The sequence below is a fragment of the Temnothorax nylanderi genome, unplaced genomic scaffold, assembly GCF_030848795.1.
Source record: "Temnothorax nylanderi isolate EJ_2023f unplaced genomic scaffold, tnyl_v1.0 TNYL_tig0002_pilon, whole genome shotgun sequence".
NCBI lineage: Eukaryota > Metazoa > Arthropoda > Insecta > Hymenoptera > Formicidae > Temnothorax > Temnothorax nylanderi.
This window is the reverse complement of record NW_027249064.1, coordinates 2,886,963-2,902,990: the sequence shown is the minus strand read 5'-3', so window position 1 is coordinate 2,902,990 and position 16,028 is coordinate 2,886,963. Positions and strand designations below refer to the sequence as shown.

Below are 16,028 nucleotides of genomic sequence, written 5' to 3'. Positions count from 1 at the left end.
TATAAGGAATTTGTAAAAAAAATCCAAATTTTTCTTTAAACAAATGAAGATTCGTTGGAAGGACTAAAATATCTTGCACTGGGTTTCGGGTTGCTCAGGGAAATGAGAAAGGAATAAAATACATTTATCTTCTTGCGTTCTCGCGTCTTTATTAAAATACTTACACGCTTAACTTACACGTATACTACACAGGTATGTAGTTAAATTAAATAGACTTAGCTCCCTATACGGGTCACTCGCGCAAGTCGAGCTTCCGCGCTTCGATCTCGCTGGAAGGACGCCGGCACACGCTCTCGGCGCCCTTTTTATAAGTACGCGTCGCGACGGACGATCGATTTGCCCCCGGCGACGCGGAATTTCCTTCCCAGAAGGGGACGTCCCTTTTCACGACTGATATCACGTTGGTATTTCGCTTTTAACCCTCCGACACACATAATTTGCCGCGACATCTTGAGCGATGCCTTATCTCCCAGCGATAAAATATCTTCTCTAAATGAAGGTGTCTGGGGAGAATATTGATCATTCCTTACGTGTATGTGTGAGATGGAAACTTGGTGATCAATTTAGTGTTCTGTTATTGCGCCGTAATTCAGCTGACATTTTAGATCAAATATTAATTTATTTTTTATAAAAATGGTACTTTTTTATTGATGATTTGGTGTGTAATTAAAAGAAGTCTAACACGAAGCGCAATCTGAGAGAATATGAAGACATAACTGTAGTTTCGGACATTAATAAAAATATTAATTTTTGAAGATTCGATTTGTTAATACGATATATCTCTATCAATAAATAAAGATTATGCAAAAGTTAACACTTTTCTGCCCGGTAAAATTTCAGTTATTTTTTCATTTATATTATTTATTTAATTCTTATCATATTGATGTTGCTAAGTTCCTCGTTTTACTGCATTTCTCAGCAATGACAGATATTTAATAAAGAATTTTCAAGATTTTTGCTCGTCACATTATTTGTTTCACTTTAATTTGTTTAAGAACCGGACAGGAAAGTGCTAGAGATAATCCCACAACCGAATCGACGAGTCGTCGAATTTCCCTCATCTCTTCATAATATCCTCCATTTTGGGCCTCGTCATCACGCATCGACCTCTATAGCAAATCTCTGTCATGTGAGACACCTTCGTAGTAGTCGAGGTTCTTAGGACCTTGCCCAACATCGTGGAGTTCGTTCTAAGCACGTTGTTTGTTTGTCTGATTGTCTTCGTGGTCGTCGTGGAAGGCTCTGTTACCAGGGTCTCTTCGGACAGTACCGTGTTCGTAGTTGTATCTGGAATTAGTGTGGTTGATTCGAGAGTGGTAGCGTTCTCCTTCGTTGTCGCTTCCTGCGTTTCTTCGGCTTTCGTCCCGTTCTCTTCAACTTCAACACGTTGCGTCGTGGAAATGTCCTGCGAAGAGCCAGTCGTGCCGGCGTTTCGATCGATCTTTTCATTTTCCTTCGCGTGCGCCGAAGCGGTATCATTTAAGTTATAATTATCTGTCTCACTTTTAGCTGCGATCACTTTCGCCTCTTCCTTCTCACCCTCTTCGGCATTCTTCATGCTGTCAAAGATGGCCTTCACGTAATCGGTGAGCGTTTTCGCGTTGCCATTGCCTTCGTCTCGCGTAGCAATACCGGGGATAGTCGTCGTAGAATACGAATTCGACGCAGTTTGCGACTTATCGAAGGACGGGTATTTTACTTCGGCCCACTTGACCCTATGATTCTTCGGATGCGCTTCGTTTTCTTCGATGTTTTCCTGCTTCTTTAATCTCATTATATGTTCTTTCTCTTTACCAATGGCACTCAGTTTTCGTGTCTCTTCCTTCGGGAAGTCGATCAGTTTCGTTATGGTACCCTCGTCTTTCTTTAAGATTCCTGATCTGTCGGGATAATGCGGCAAGTTATATCTTTGTTTAAATACGACGTTTTCCAAATTATTCTGCTTGTCTTCCTGAGAATTCTTGTTTTCTTCCGGTTTAACTTCTTTTCGCACTTCAGTTTCTTCTTGCGACAAAGTTGTTCTCTCAAATGTCGCTTCTTGGGACTCGTCTTTCGATCCGTTTGAATTTTCATTTATCGTTGTAACGCGTTCTTCGTTAATTTTCGGTATCAGCGTCGTATCGATCGGTGTGTAATTCTCCTTCAAGGTTGTAACTTCGCCATTATTGGAAAAAACGTACGGCGTCGTCATCGGCGTCGTCATGGGTGTCAATATTGTCCGGTCGGGCAACTCCGTAGTGATCGGAGTGACGCGAGTCGGGATGGAGACCTCGTCGTTCTTCAGCATCTCCTCCAGGAAATCCTGAAGCAGCGATTTCTTGGTCGATTCTGCGGCCATCGCGGTACTTGCGGTGACAGTCGTCGCAATCGGCTGGGCAGTGGTGAACCTCGAATCGTGAATCGGATTGTACTTGTATTGATCTTGAACCAGGCTGTTCACCGCAGAGTTGTAGTGTTGAGATTCAGCGGTGACGAAATCGTCCACAAGAGGTCTTACCCGCACGCGAACTTTCCTTCTTCGAGTCTGAAAGATAAATGTCCGACTTATTTTATATCTATTGTCTTCTGCAGAATAGAATATCACAAAAGGTGGCTTATAGTAAGGTACTTAAAATTGCAATACTACATTCGAATTTATTATTGCTTAAAATAAATTGTGTATTTTTTAAAATTTACATAATGTTTAAAATTATAAAATTAAATTTTAAATATTAATATATATATATATATATATAATATTTAAAAAATATTCGATTATTCTATACTTTTATTTTATAGAGTAATTTACCTTTCGACCAGGAAGAGAGTCAGGTTTTGTCACCCTCGTGCCGTCGCCTATCTGTTCCGTAAAGTTCTTGCTGCTCGTCCAGTCCCGCGATCCTGGCAACGTTTCCTTATCGTTTCGAGATTGATCTTGAAGTACTGTCGTCGGTGAATTTGTCACTGCCGTCGTGGCGTTCAATTTCTCCGTATGATCCTGCGCGGTCGACTTCCATCCGAAGCCATCGATCACCGTGTCCGTGTTATCGGCGTCATTCGCATGTTTCTGATAGTCGGAAGAAACGACCATCGTCACCGACGACTCCTCTGGCCCGGCCGTAATGATCTCGGGCGTGTTTTCGTTCTCCTGATTGTTGCCGGTTCCGCCTCGGCCCCTCTTCGATTCACCGGGCACGCGATTCTCGGCGAAGCTCGGCTGGAACGACGTCTTCGACAACTTCGTGGACCACTGACTCTCGGCGCCGTAAATGTCACCTGTGGAGTGCGCGCTCGCGTCCGAGTTCACGCGACTCGAGTGGCTATACTTCTTCGGAATACTAGCCAGCTGGGTCTGATCGTATTCTTCGCGTTGCGACAGCTGCTCCGGCAGATTGCCGAAGTTTAGGACAAATTCTTGAGGCGGATACTGGAAACATACATACACATTATACTTTAGCAATTTAAAGAAGCGAGTCACATCTTTTAGAAAAATATTGGAAACAGTTTGGCCAAATATTTAGACAGTTTAATAAATTTTTATATTAGGAACGAGGAAAAATGTTACGTTTCATTCTTTTTCCAATATCTATTTATTATATTTCATGTTTTTGCTTCACAACGCAATCCCGTCAGAGAATTCACTTACGTTTTCGCTGTTCTCCTCGTAAAACTGTGCCGGTCGATTCTGATTCGGCACGAATTGCGGCGCGACGTCGAAATTGTCGTCATAGAGAGGCTGTTGTCCGCTCGCCGTCACCGGCAGCTGTTGCGGCGTTATTCGAGGGTAGTTTTCGTCTAGCGGCAATTCGTTGTTTGCCTCGAGGCCGGATTCTGTGGTCGTCGTGGTGCGTTTCTTCCCCGGCCGGCGAACTCTTCCTCGTGTTCTCGTCGACTTCGGATCGTCCAATCTCGTTTTCGATTTTGTAGTATACATGGCATCGTCTGGCATCGTCGTCGCAACAGGTACCGTTTCCGTCGACGTGCTCGTCGTCGTCGTCGTGAATATCTTCGTGGTCGGGCGACGGCTCGAGGTCTGGTATTTCGGACGATTTTTCAAAATATGAGCCGGGCTCGACTCTACCGCCGTCTCGTCGTTGGAGAAGATGTGCTGTATCTGCGGCGTGTTTATTTATTTCTATTTTTCAAGCGTTTCAGAAAGGTGATTTCGAGAGCTTTCTGCGCGATGCAGTGCGTTGAAGATAAAATTGACGGAGTGCTACGCGGAAATTTCATTTTAAAGTATCTGATGAAAAATACTTTTTGGACAATATTAAAGCGAATTCAAGAATTTTAGGTATCGAAGATAAGATTGATAAATTGTTATACAGGAATTTATTTCTAAAATACCTAAAAAAAATATATAAAAATCTAAAAACTTATATGCTTCTATAAGAATTACTATTTTTTATGAAAAACTATTATGAGCGACATGTTCTATTATAGTGATGACAATTAGTATAAACTCTTGATTGTAATATGAGTTCTTTGAAACATCACGGAAAAGATTGTTGTTTAAAAATTCATTTCTTTTTTTTTGCATCTAAAAAATTACTCTTTCTCCTCCTATTATTTCGCGAAACGTACCTCGGACAAAGCAGGTCTATATGTAATGGGCGCTTGGTATCTGTTATCCACCGGATGCACCGGGTGCACCGGGTGCACCGGGTGCACCGGGTGCACCGGGTGCGCTGGTTGGAAATTCGGCGGCCTTATAAAACCGTAATCGACGTCCTCCTCCACCGTGCGAGCTGTCGTGCTTGTCGTCGTTGGCGGTATGGTGGTGGCGACCAGCCTCTGCTGCTGATTTGCGTGTATTTTTATGTACTCGTTACCCTCGGTTTGCACCTGCGACCCGTGACTTTGAGGACGCGCGCGTGTCCTAGTCGTCCTCGATCCGTCGCGATGCCGCTGACCGGCGGCGCCGCGACCGGAATCGTTGTTCACAGCGCTGAAACGCACGTACTCGTCCTGGGAGTTACGGGGTCGCGTCTGAATCGCGGAATCGTGATGCGTGCGACCGCCTCCTAAGCGAGCTCGAACTCGCTGACGTATTATTACGGGCGCCGGAGTGGTCGTGCTAGTTGTGGCGATCTGGGACAGAAATAATTACAACGATATTTAAACTCTGCATTTAAAAAATATCAAACTTTATATTTAAATGTTGTATAGAAAAATATATTTGTAATATTTTGTATGGAACATTTCTACAGTATGCTATTCTTTTTATGTATCAATGGCATATGATATCTAATTATTTATATGCATGATTTATAATAATCAATTATAATTTATCCCATTGCTGGTAAAATTTCAACGAGAATTTTGTCACTTAAGAGTGTTACTTTAGAAAATGCAACTACATTTATATAACGTTACAATAATATTATTTTAGTATACATACTTCGATAAGCGACGGCTCTGTAGAGGGAATCTGCATGTCGTAATCCTGCTGCTTGCTCTGTTGAAGCGGAACGAAGATCGGTGATGCATTCGGATCAGTCTCTATCGCGGCACTCTCGATCTTGCCGTCGTCATTGCGGAACGAATTCTGCCCGCCGACGTTGTAATCCGGCTGAGTTTGCGCCACGTTGACCTCATAAATCGGGGAATACCGATGTTCCTCGCCGGGTGTGACTCGCCGCGATTCCACCGTCGTGGCCAGATTGTAGTCTTCCTGATAATGCGGATATTCCTTGGGTCTCTGGGAAATCGTTTGGCCCGGTGAATTCTCGTTTGCAACTTGATAATTGAATCCATTTACCGGTGTTTTCTCGAGTCCCGATTGCTGGTAGTCACCATTCTGATCGTATATCACGTCTTGATGCTGGTAGCGCGCTTCTTGAGGGCGATTTTGCGGGTAATTCTGACTCCTGGCGTAATCATCGGACACTATGGGCGTGCTGTGCTGGACCTCGCGCGGGTAATTCTCGGTCTGCATGGGAGTGGTCGGATAATTCTCCGGACCAGAAGAGGGTCCACTCGGCGGTGAGTACGCGTCGGGAGATGCATCGCTCTGCGGGTAGTTTTCGTAGTTAGCTCCTTGGCTTTGAACCTGGATAAGTTTAGAAAACAATATTTATGCAAACTCCACGTTTTCTTTTTTTTTTTTTTTTAGAGCAATCCTAATCCTGATATTAAAATAGTGTGAAGAATAAGTGGGATTAAAAATTAATCATACCGCGGATTGATTCGCTCTATCTCGATTTCTGTGCTTCTGCGTTCTGGATGCTGGTCTTCTTTGTTCTACCGCGTTATATCTCTGCGTGGTCTCCGGCGTCTTCGCCTTCGTTGGTTCGTAAGAGGACTCGCGATATTCCTCCGTTGTGGTCGTAAATCTAGATTTGGCTCGATTGTGCGTTGGTCTTCGGGTTCTTTCCGTTCTATTACCAGGTGCCTGGGTCGTTCTGGCTCTTGTAGGTACATTTCTGCCTCTGTGCGCGATCAGACGTAATTCTAATATATTAACGTCTTACTGACATGTATGATTGAAAAATTTTTATGCTCTACTTAGTCTTAAACCATCAATTTAGATCTAATGGCACAAGAGCTTTAATGTTGAAAAATTTTATGTTTTCCATATAAATTATGTTACGATGCGTATCTTGAACACCAATAAGGAAATCTTGAAAAATAACAGAGATAAAAAGATATGTGAATTATTAAATCGAGGCCAATAATTGTGAATTTAAAAAAAATTAAATAATTTATTTCTTTAAAAATTTAAATAACGAAAGATATTTTATACAAAAGAATTATATATTTAAAAAATTGCTGCATAGAAAATATTATAAATTAAATTACACTCACCTTCCTCGTGGCCTGTAAGTCGTAGAGTTTATACGAGTAGTCGTCGTCGTCGTTGGCGTCGTCGGGGTCGTGGTTGTCGTCGGTGGTGACGTCGGAGCGACAGGAAGATTCCCCTCTTGCTTATCCAACAAGGAATTTACTAAGCCCGGCAAGTGCGGAGAGATCGGCGGTAATTCCGCTGGTAAATTGTATTGCGTTGGTCCAACTGGCCCTCTGACGTCATTGGCGTCGTCGTACGATTCACCCAGATTAGACTGGGAATGATACTGTTCGGCGGTATTGTATTTCTGAGGCTCTCGTTGTTGGGCAAGCTCCTGATTGATAAGCGCCAATTGGGCCGCTAGATCTTGTTCTTTCGTAGAGGTATCGTGCGGACTTACTGACCTGTCCTGGAAACTCGGTGTGTTAGAATAGGACACTTCCTGTCTATAGCTGGCTGTCGTCTCGATTTTTGGAGGCTGAGTAGTCAACTTGGTTTCTTGTTCGTAGTAGTGCTTCGGTTTCGTCTTCGTGGTCGACTGTTCACTGTAGTATGACGTGCTGCCCACGGAGGTCGGCTTATTGTCGTAGTACTGCCTAAATCTGAACTTTGAACTTGAGGGCGGCGAGTAAGCGGGATCGTACTTAGGGCTGCTGGATTCCGGGGAGAAGTTTTGATCGGTCGAGGAATCGTAGGACGCGGTGGTAGCGATGGATCCGCCATGATCAACGTCGCTGTAAGAGTTCGGCTGGATCAATGGCGTCGGATTGGGATTCTGTTCGTCCGTCTGGGTGTTCGGTTCCGAGGATGCTTCCGACAGATTGTTGACAACGACGGAACCAATGTGCGGCGCCGGGAAGGGAATTTTAGAATAACCCGGGGGCGGGTCGAAGCTTAGCGGAGCGACGAAGAAAGGCAGTTTATCTACTTTGCGTTCCACTCTGTTGTGATCGATTGACGACAAATAGGGAAGATCGAACTTCACGTAACCGTAGGGCGGGTCCAGGTTAGACGGACCCACGAATACCTGTGGACTATTGGGACCGACGTTATCTAGAACGGCGATGGTTTTCGCGTTTCTTAAGAGCTTCAAGACATCGGTAACCTTGACGTTATCTACTATCTTGGACGTTGGACTGCCCATGTAAACGGAGAGGGGCGGCTGATTGGGCGACGGCGTGGTAGTGACCTCGCGGTAATTCGACTGTTCCTGGTACTGATTGACCCGTGGACGTTGCCTGCCGCGAAGCTTCTTGATTCTGGCGCCATCCGTGAGGTGCTGGCGACGCCCCTGGTCGCGGATCAGGGCTTGGGACTGGGCGTTTTGGAAATTCGGACTGGTAGTTCGCAATTGATCCTCTTGTTGACTTTCCAGAATCCTCTGCTGCTCCAGCTCCAACTTCTGCCTTTCTTCACGTTGCCTGGCTTCTTCCTCGCGACGTCTGTCCTCCTTGACGCGAAGTTCAGAAAGCCGTCGTCGTTCGAGCTCTTCCTGCCTCTGCTTTTCTCTAGCATCGCGAATACGATCCAGTTCTCGTTGCCTCGCCATTTCCTCCAGCCTTTCCAATTCCTTTCGTTTCTTATCGGCCTCCTTTTGTCGCAACAGTTCCTGTTCTCTCTGAAGGGCCTCTTGCTGCAATCGCGTCTTCCGTTCAAGCGCCTTTTGTTCCTCGTTTAATCTGACGAACTCTTTCACGCGTTCTTCCTTCAGGAACTGCGCCTTCTCTTCGTGTTCTTTCTGGATCTGCTGCAGCACTTGCCGCGCGAAAGTTTCTTGATCGGGCGAAAGAGAGGTTTGGTCGATATTTCCTTGATCTCGTTGCTGATGCTGTTGGCGAATGGGATATTGCTTCCTTCCGCGGTTTCTTTTCAGTTGACCTCTTTGTGCCAACGTTTCCGCCGGGACATATACTAGTTGAACCTATGAGATCGCATTTGCTGTTGTTAAAATGTATATCTTCAATCCTGATTATATTTATAAATTTTTTAAATGGTAAAAATAAATGCTAATTTTAATATAAAAGACTATTGGATTTAACGAATAAAAAATCTAATAATATCTTATTTATAAAATATTCATTTAAAATATGGTTTAGTATGATAAATATATTGACGTAATTAAATTTTATTTTTGTTGCGTTATTACGTATTAATTACAGCATTATTACATATAACAATTATTTTTTTAAATTGTCTATTACATCAATTATTGTAAGTAGTTCATTGTAAGTGTGATAGAATTTGAGATAAGAATTAAAAATTTTTCACTTATTTCTTTGTAAGATTCAATATTTGCTGAAAGTAGTCATTATTGTAGGTTCCACTTTTGTGTTTGAGAAACCAGATTAATTTATGATCTCGTTGCACGCTTAGTTCCGGTTTCGCTCGGTTAATGTATAAATTTTGTGTATTCTATGCACGCTCTGATTCTGTTTAATCTAATGATACCATCGCGGAGATGCACATGTAAGGATTGGTCAATAGAACTTGATATATCTGATGTCGGAAAGAAAGCAAGCTACATAAAAGTTTTATTATACGAACCTCCTCTTCATCGTTTCCAATCAGAGAAGATTGCGGTAAACCTGGACTCGATTGTTCTTTCCAACGTTTTCCTTCGGGTCGCTGAGTTCCTTGTTTCGCTACGTAAGCGTGCGGTCCTTCTTGCGTATTTTCCACGTTTTGTTGCAATACAACTTGACCCTGATGAACAGGCAAGTTCGATAGTTCCTGATCCTGATAGGTCTGACCCGGTCTCTGGGATAGGAAATTCTGTGAAGGGTGTACCGGCGGAAGTGCTCCCGAGGATGGATGCGGGGGTACCAAAGTATTCGGCACTAATTCGGGTGCTGTTTGCGAATTGCCTAAGGAACTCTGAGGTAACACTTGTTTCTCAGCTTCGGCGCTACTATAATCGCCGGGCAGGAACGTCTGAGTCTAAGTAAATGAAGGCAAAAGAGAAATAAATGAAAAGAAACTGAAACTTAATTATATACAATTTCGAATTCTCATTAAATTTAATAAAGCACCTGTAGAAGCAAGTACGTTTAATTGTGGAACAGTTAATTGTGTTTTTCGTACAAAAAGTTTTTGTCAAATTAATTTTATTTTTTAAATATAAACGTAGCTTCAGATTTTAAAAGCATATATTATTTGATAAAGTAAGTTGTAAGAAACATAAATTCTTGAATTCACTAGTAAATATCTTTTATTAAAAAAAAAATAGATTTAAAAGTATCTTGCATTCACCGCATTAGTGCAGCGGAAATCATTTTACCTGAAGAAGTTGCTGCTGAGCTTTGAGCTGCTGCTGCAGCAGGAGGAGCTTTTGAATACTCTCCTGCGTCTTCTGCAGCTGAAGCAATTGTTCCTGGTACTGATGCTGAAGGGCGGGCGGTAACGCGAGCGTTTGGATTGGATTCGGTAAATGCGTGCTGCTAGACAGAAGCCCGCTTTCCGCTTTACTCAGCGACAGTTGAGCGGATCCCGGATTAGCCAGGGGAATCCACTCGCTGTTAGAGGTTTGTCGTGACCATCGCTCAGCCGTGCATCCGCCGAATCCGTCTAACAACGTTAGGACGATGAATACCGCGGTCGGCGTGAAACACCTCCGCACAATCTAAAACCGACGATATCGATTAATTAGTCGTGGGACGCTAATTAATTTCGGCGACGGCACGTACGCTACGTTGACGATGTAAAATTGCTTCGATTGATTTTGCACGGTGGATCTGGGTCAACATCGATGTCGAATGGTTCGTTTTGGTGTAATTTATATATTTTTTAACGAAACACTCTCGTGCGCTCGCGTTGCGTGTTGTAAATGACGTGAACTTCAGTTTCGTAATACAGGGTAAGTGTCTGAGCAGAATAGCTGACTTATAATTTCAAGACAGTGTTTTATATGCTTTAAATCTTTGTTTTTAGCAACGCACAATACTGTCTTATGTCTCAAGTCTTAAACGAGTGTACAAAGTGTCAACATTGTAAGACTTGAGACATAAGACAGTATTGTGCGTTGCTAAAAACAAAGATTTAAAGCATAAAACACTGTCTTAAAATTATAAGTCAGCTATTCTGCTCAGGCCCTAAATTGCGTATATAAACGCATAAAATTCTAAATGGGATTCCGTTTGGAATTCTGCCACGAATCGCCGATCGTTTGAAACCAAGTTCAATAATCAAAGGTATAGAATTAATTAAATAATTAAAATTATTTTTTACATATGGAATAATAAACAAAATTATTAAAAAAAAGAAATTTATTTGTTAATAATTTTAGTAATAATCGAATAAATTTATCAATAAGAGATTTTATTATAATGCGGAGATAGAATTGTTTTCGTGTATTGGGGAACAGGATGCAAAGTGCATCAGAGGGTAACAGACAAAACGTGGTAACGCTCTTCGTGCGGAAGTTAACAAGAAACCAACCGCAATTTCACCGCAGCTATCATGATGCGAATAAGTAATCGAGATCATGGACCAATGAATCGGTCACGACTTTATGGTTTTAATGGAACTTGCGGTTTTATAATGCGACAATGCTGTGACGAACAAACGCACGCACATACACAATGCTATTAATAACTTCCGATATTATTTCTCGCCAAACGTTTTATAAATCGCTTTCCGTGACGATTAAAATCTTCGAATGAATTATTTCCTCATTGAGGGAAAGTTATTATTCTACGGGCAAAAAGGAGAGATATTTGACGTGAAAATAAAATTATCGAAATTTATTGTTACATTTAGTAAAATAGTAATTAAATTAATTACTATTTTAATTAAATTAAAATAATAAATAGTAATGTCATCATCCACTATTGAATAATTTTTGTTTTAATGCTAACACAGAGAATTCCTATTCTTATTTTTAACCTCTCGCTTAATTAAAGAATAGAGAATCGCTTCTCGTTTAATTAGTTATATAAATTTTGATTGATGAGAATAGATTGTCATTAAAGTTGCACATATCTCCTGTTTAATTAATTGTATAAATTGATTTAAAATATCATATAAATGTTTCCTACATTATATGCAGCCGGTACGTAGATATAATTACGCGATAAAATATATATATATCTTTTCGAAGAATATGGAATTAAATTTTATCTTTATATATTTATACGTAAGAAAGTTTAAATTTGTATTCTATATATTTATACGTAAAAAAGTTTAAATTTGTTTTTTTTTAAATGGGAAAGTTTTATACTGATGTGCAACATTTCTATTTCTGATGTTTGCAATTGCCTTGTTTCGCACACATCGCGAGTGATCGATCGATCATCTCGAACAGAGATGCGAATGACGCGTATTATTGCGTTGGAATAACGCAGCGAATGTTGTTCCGATATCTGCTTTCGATACATTTTTGCTTCCACGTTATTTACCGCATGCTGACGTATTGATACTCTATTTTCCGATATTTATATCAAATGAGTGATTAGATGAAGAAATAAATCGTCAAAGAACGCACGTAATATCTGACAGGCACGATATCCGGTTTTATCTTGATTTTTAAATACATAATATCAAATACATATGTAACATCAAATTAAAGTGGTTCCAATAATAACGCATCGAGCATGAATCATTAGGCATAATTGCGCGTGTAAAGACAACTTTCACTAAGGCTGTTGCTTATGTCTATTTATATACATGCGCGAAATCCGATATACCGAGAAAAGTTGCTAGTGATTTTTAACAACTTGTTAGATAATAACTTAAATTTTATTAATAATTATAAGAACATTGAAACGAAAGAGTTTAATTTGGTTCAGAAACCTTATAATCCTATGGTTTTATATTGCTTCATAATAACGCGATATACATATTTCGCAGGAAATATTTGAAGTGTCGGGTGACTCCAAGTGAATAGTGAATGTAGTTGGCCTTCTAGTTGCGGACACGGAAAATGTAGAAACATGCAACGTACTTTAATCTATTTTACATCCGCAAGTATATCGATGGAAGCATAACCATTCACAAGCATAAACTAAAAAAAAAAAGATAATTCTTTTTCTATTATTTAACTTTTTGCAATGTCATGGGCAGTATTTGGTTTTAATATCTACAAATTAGTTAAACTATTAATAAATAATATTAATTTTTTAACTAAACCATTTGAATAAACCATAACTAATAAATATAATAAGCATTTAAAGTGAATCAAATCTTATTATTTGCTTAAAATTGAATTTGTTACAGTTACGTTAACATTTGATCTCGAGAGAGATCAGGTGTTCTTTCGTCTATTTAATACATGCACAGAGCCCGAAAGCGATTATCAATACTAGATCATGTTATTAATAATTGTTTAGATGACGACCGCAAAAATGCCATTAAAATTATTCCATTAATCTTATTATGATTAATTATTGTGATTATTATGCGACGAACGTTATCATCGTTAGGATTATTAATATCCACAGTTGATATCATCATTGCATGTTACCTGCGAGTCGGGAAAACTTCTAGAGTGCGACCGGAGCTAACGAACTGTGAATCGCATCAAATAGCGTACGGCGATTTCTAATAAATGACTCGACTGTGACTACCCAATCTTACGAGATCGTAAGTTGCCAGTCGAAGTTTTTACGAAAATGATGATTTATGGATTGCATGAGTAACTATGCGGCAAATAAGCGTATGCGGTAACAAAAAATGAGTAAATTCTACGTCGATGACTGTATGGTGACTGTACTTTAATGTGTCGAATTTTTTTGTAGCATAACGTGCAGCCATCGTTAATCTCGGAAAAATGTTTCGAGTGACTGGAACATGTTGAAGATCACAATCATGTTTCTTGATGTTATCGGTGCAATTAACGTTTATACAATGATATCATCAGTATGATGATATCATCGACCGGGTGAATGCAAGAATCCGCTAGTTCCTGAACCATACGGTAATTTTCAAACGCGATTCGGTCAGGTCTTCGTGCTACTGACATGATTTTGATTACGTACCGCGAGCGTATCTATGTAATTTTCATTACGGAATATCGCGTGTCGGACACGCCGTGCGATTTTTCTGCTTTCTTCGCGATTTTTTCCGAGCGCATTCTGACCAGTCGTTTTAGAAACGAATCCATCGAGTGTAAAATAACGGCGCGATCCGCGGAAGGGCTTCTTCGTCGAAAAGAAAAGAAATCGATCCCGAGGGTATGAGACCGTTCGCTCGCACATACCGCGTGCATGTACATAGCAATGAAATTCCTACGGAGAATTATCGGCTCGTCGTTTGGCGAAAGTACGGGCAATGAAAAATTCACTTCCAAGAGGAAGAACGTACACCGTTCCAATTATGCGAGCAATATATGGTGCTCTTATCAATTTCAATGTAATATGTCAAGAAGAGTCATATTGGAGCTATAGTTGACTAATTATAAAATCTCTAAACACAACGTCGTAAATTTTTTAAGTTTCATTAGAATATTTGATTCTTGATATTGAAAAGAAACCACACGAATATTTTTTAGTTATTTGATATTTTCTTCTCCTTAATTCCTAAATAGAATATTATGACTACGTTTGATATTTGGTCAACTATAAAATAGGCAGTCGACAGAAAATGCATGTTTCGAGAAATGCAAGAATTTTCTTTAAATTACATTTGAAAGTACGTCGTCCTGTGATGATAGTTGTACCATCGTAATTCCGTTTTCAATCCTAACCGATAGCTTCTCACGCACACCCAGCCGCGGGTGTGACTGAAGTTATCTGTTTGTGGCCGTCGAAAGAAATGACTTTCTCTCGGTTGGTGGAAGTACGCGTAAAGCATTGAGGCGACATTCTCTGTTCTCGCTGCGCTTCGCTCGCAACATCGTGCAGCCAATGCCGCTGGTAATGTGTGCAATTATCAATCGTTCATGTTCGCCACTCATGTTCGCCATACCGGATCAGAACGTTAAAAAGGAGGTCGAGCACCTTTCTCTCAACGCGCGAGGAAGCTAGCCCGGGTCCTCAGATAAAGGTGCGGTCTTGACATCGCCACTTTTGTTCGACATAATGACGCTTTTAACAGGTTGAACGATAAGATTAAATTAACATGACGAGACATTATGCTACTTTCTAGTCCTTTAAAAGTCCAATAAAAGATATTCTTAAAAATGCATAATGTAAAAAGATAAGATTGCTAACATTGTATCGAGGGGGTCGATATTCGATTGATATAGAAATTCGAGATAATATAATCATTATTGGAAAAAATGTGTGTATATTGGTATATTTAAAATATCTCTCTCTCTTTAGAAGATAAATTATGCTTTTTCAACATTTTGTTTCTCTACTGAGACTAATTAACTGTATCAAAGTATAATGGTTCTTGTAAATCAATAGCATATCTGAAAGGCATATTGCTTAAAAATTTTTTAATTTTACTAACAGTAACTATAGTTTGTTCAAATCTTTATTAGCGTTTCATGTCAGTAATGTCTGTGAAAAAAAGAATTTAGAACGACTGACGGTCTCTTCATTCATACGAATACTTCTATGTAAGTCTTATCTAAGTCCTGAAAGTCTTGGGAAGGACGAGTATGGCGAGACACATACGCGAGTGTGCGTAATTCTATCGAACGTACCTATCGAACGTCTGTAAAAATGGCATATTCGCGGCCTTCGGAATTTCACGCTCTACTTGTATACGTTTGCACTATCCTATCCACAGTCGCTCGCGAACTTTCGTTTCTCAGATTTTTCGAGAGGGTGTCTGTCGCGTCTAAGAGGAAAGTACTGGCGAACGATATAAGTTTCGATCGAGTTTCATGTAAATAGGCTTTACACGCAAGTACAGCAATAGCGATGCATTGCGCGATAGCATCTTGCAGTCGTAGGACTTATTGGAAGGCATATTTCGTTGCTGTGGATTATTTATGAGTACGTTACGGCTCTGAACTCTTAATTGCTATGTAAAAAAAGATGAATTAATAAATTAAATGCAAATGCATTATTTATAATAAAATATAGTACATCTTGATACATATATTTTTCATAAATTACACGAAAAGTTTTTTGATTAAAATTTTACTTGGATTATTTATTTGTCAAATTAAATTAAATTCTCCTATAGAAAAAATATATTATATAGGACTTACTAAAAAGCGTTTTATTTACTGTTTCCATTTTATCGAAGTGTTTCTTTTAAATAAATCGATACTTAAATCTCAAATAAATTAAGTTTTGTAATAAGAGATTAGATAAAATTATTTAAGAAAATAACGTTTGTTACAAATATATGTTTCTCTAGAGATCTGTAGTGT

At 40.0% G+C, this 16,028-nt stretch overlaps 1 protein-coding gene and 1 long non-coding RNA gene across 2 annotated transcripts in view; one reads left to right on the top strand and one right to left on the bottom strand.

The window, feature by feature from the left end:
• Window positions 1-16,028, top strand: part of LOC139769430 (uncharacterized) — an 81,137-nt gene that overhangs the window by 24,746 nt on the left and 40,363 nt on the right. The gene's annotated exons all lie outside the window — the stretch shown is intronic.
• On the bottom strand, window positions 124-14,663 carry LOC139768044 (uncharacterized). The gene is made up of 10 exons (XM_071697882.1): window positions 14,541-14,663; window positions 10,044-10,385; window positions 9,311-9,703; window positions 6,787-8,687; window positions 6,161-6,410; window positions 5,381-6,031; window positions 4,564-5,070; window positions 3,626-4,093; window positions 2,789-3,406; window positions 124-2,524 (listed from the first exon to the last, which is right to left on the bottom strand). Exons 1-10 carry the CDS (start codon window positions 14,661-14,663, stop codon window positions 1,058-1,060), a joined length of 6,720 nt encoding a protein of 2,239 aa, XP_071553983.1. The 3' UTR covers window positions 124-1,057.

Coding starts and splice junctions, on each gene's coding strand:
- LOC139768044 (XM_071697882.1), bottom strand. CDS start 14,663: ATGGCGAACATGAGTGGCGAACATGAACGATTGATAATTGCACACATT. Junction 10,386..14,540: donor GTCGCCTCAATGCTTTACGC/GTACTTCCACCA, acceptor CGTCGGTTTTAG/ATTGTGCGGAGGTGTTTCAC. Junction 2,525..2,788: donor ACTCTCTTCCTGGTCGAAAG/GTAAATTACTCT, acceptor TTTATCTTTCAG/ACTCGAAGAAGGAAAGTTCG.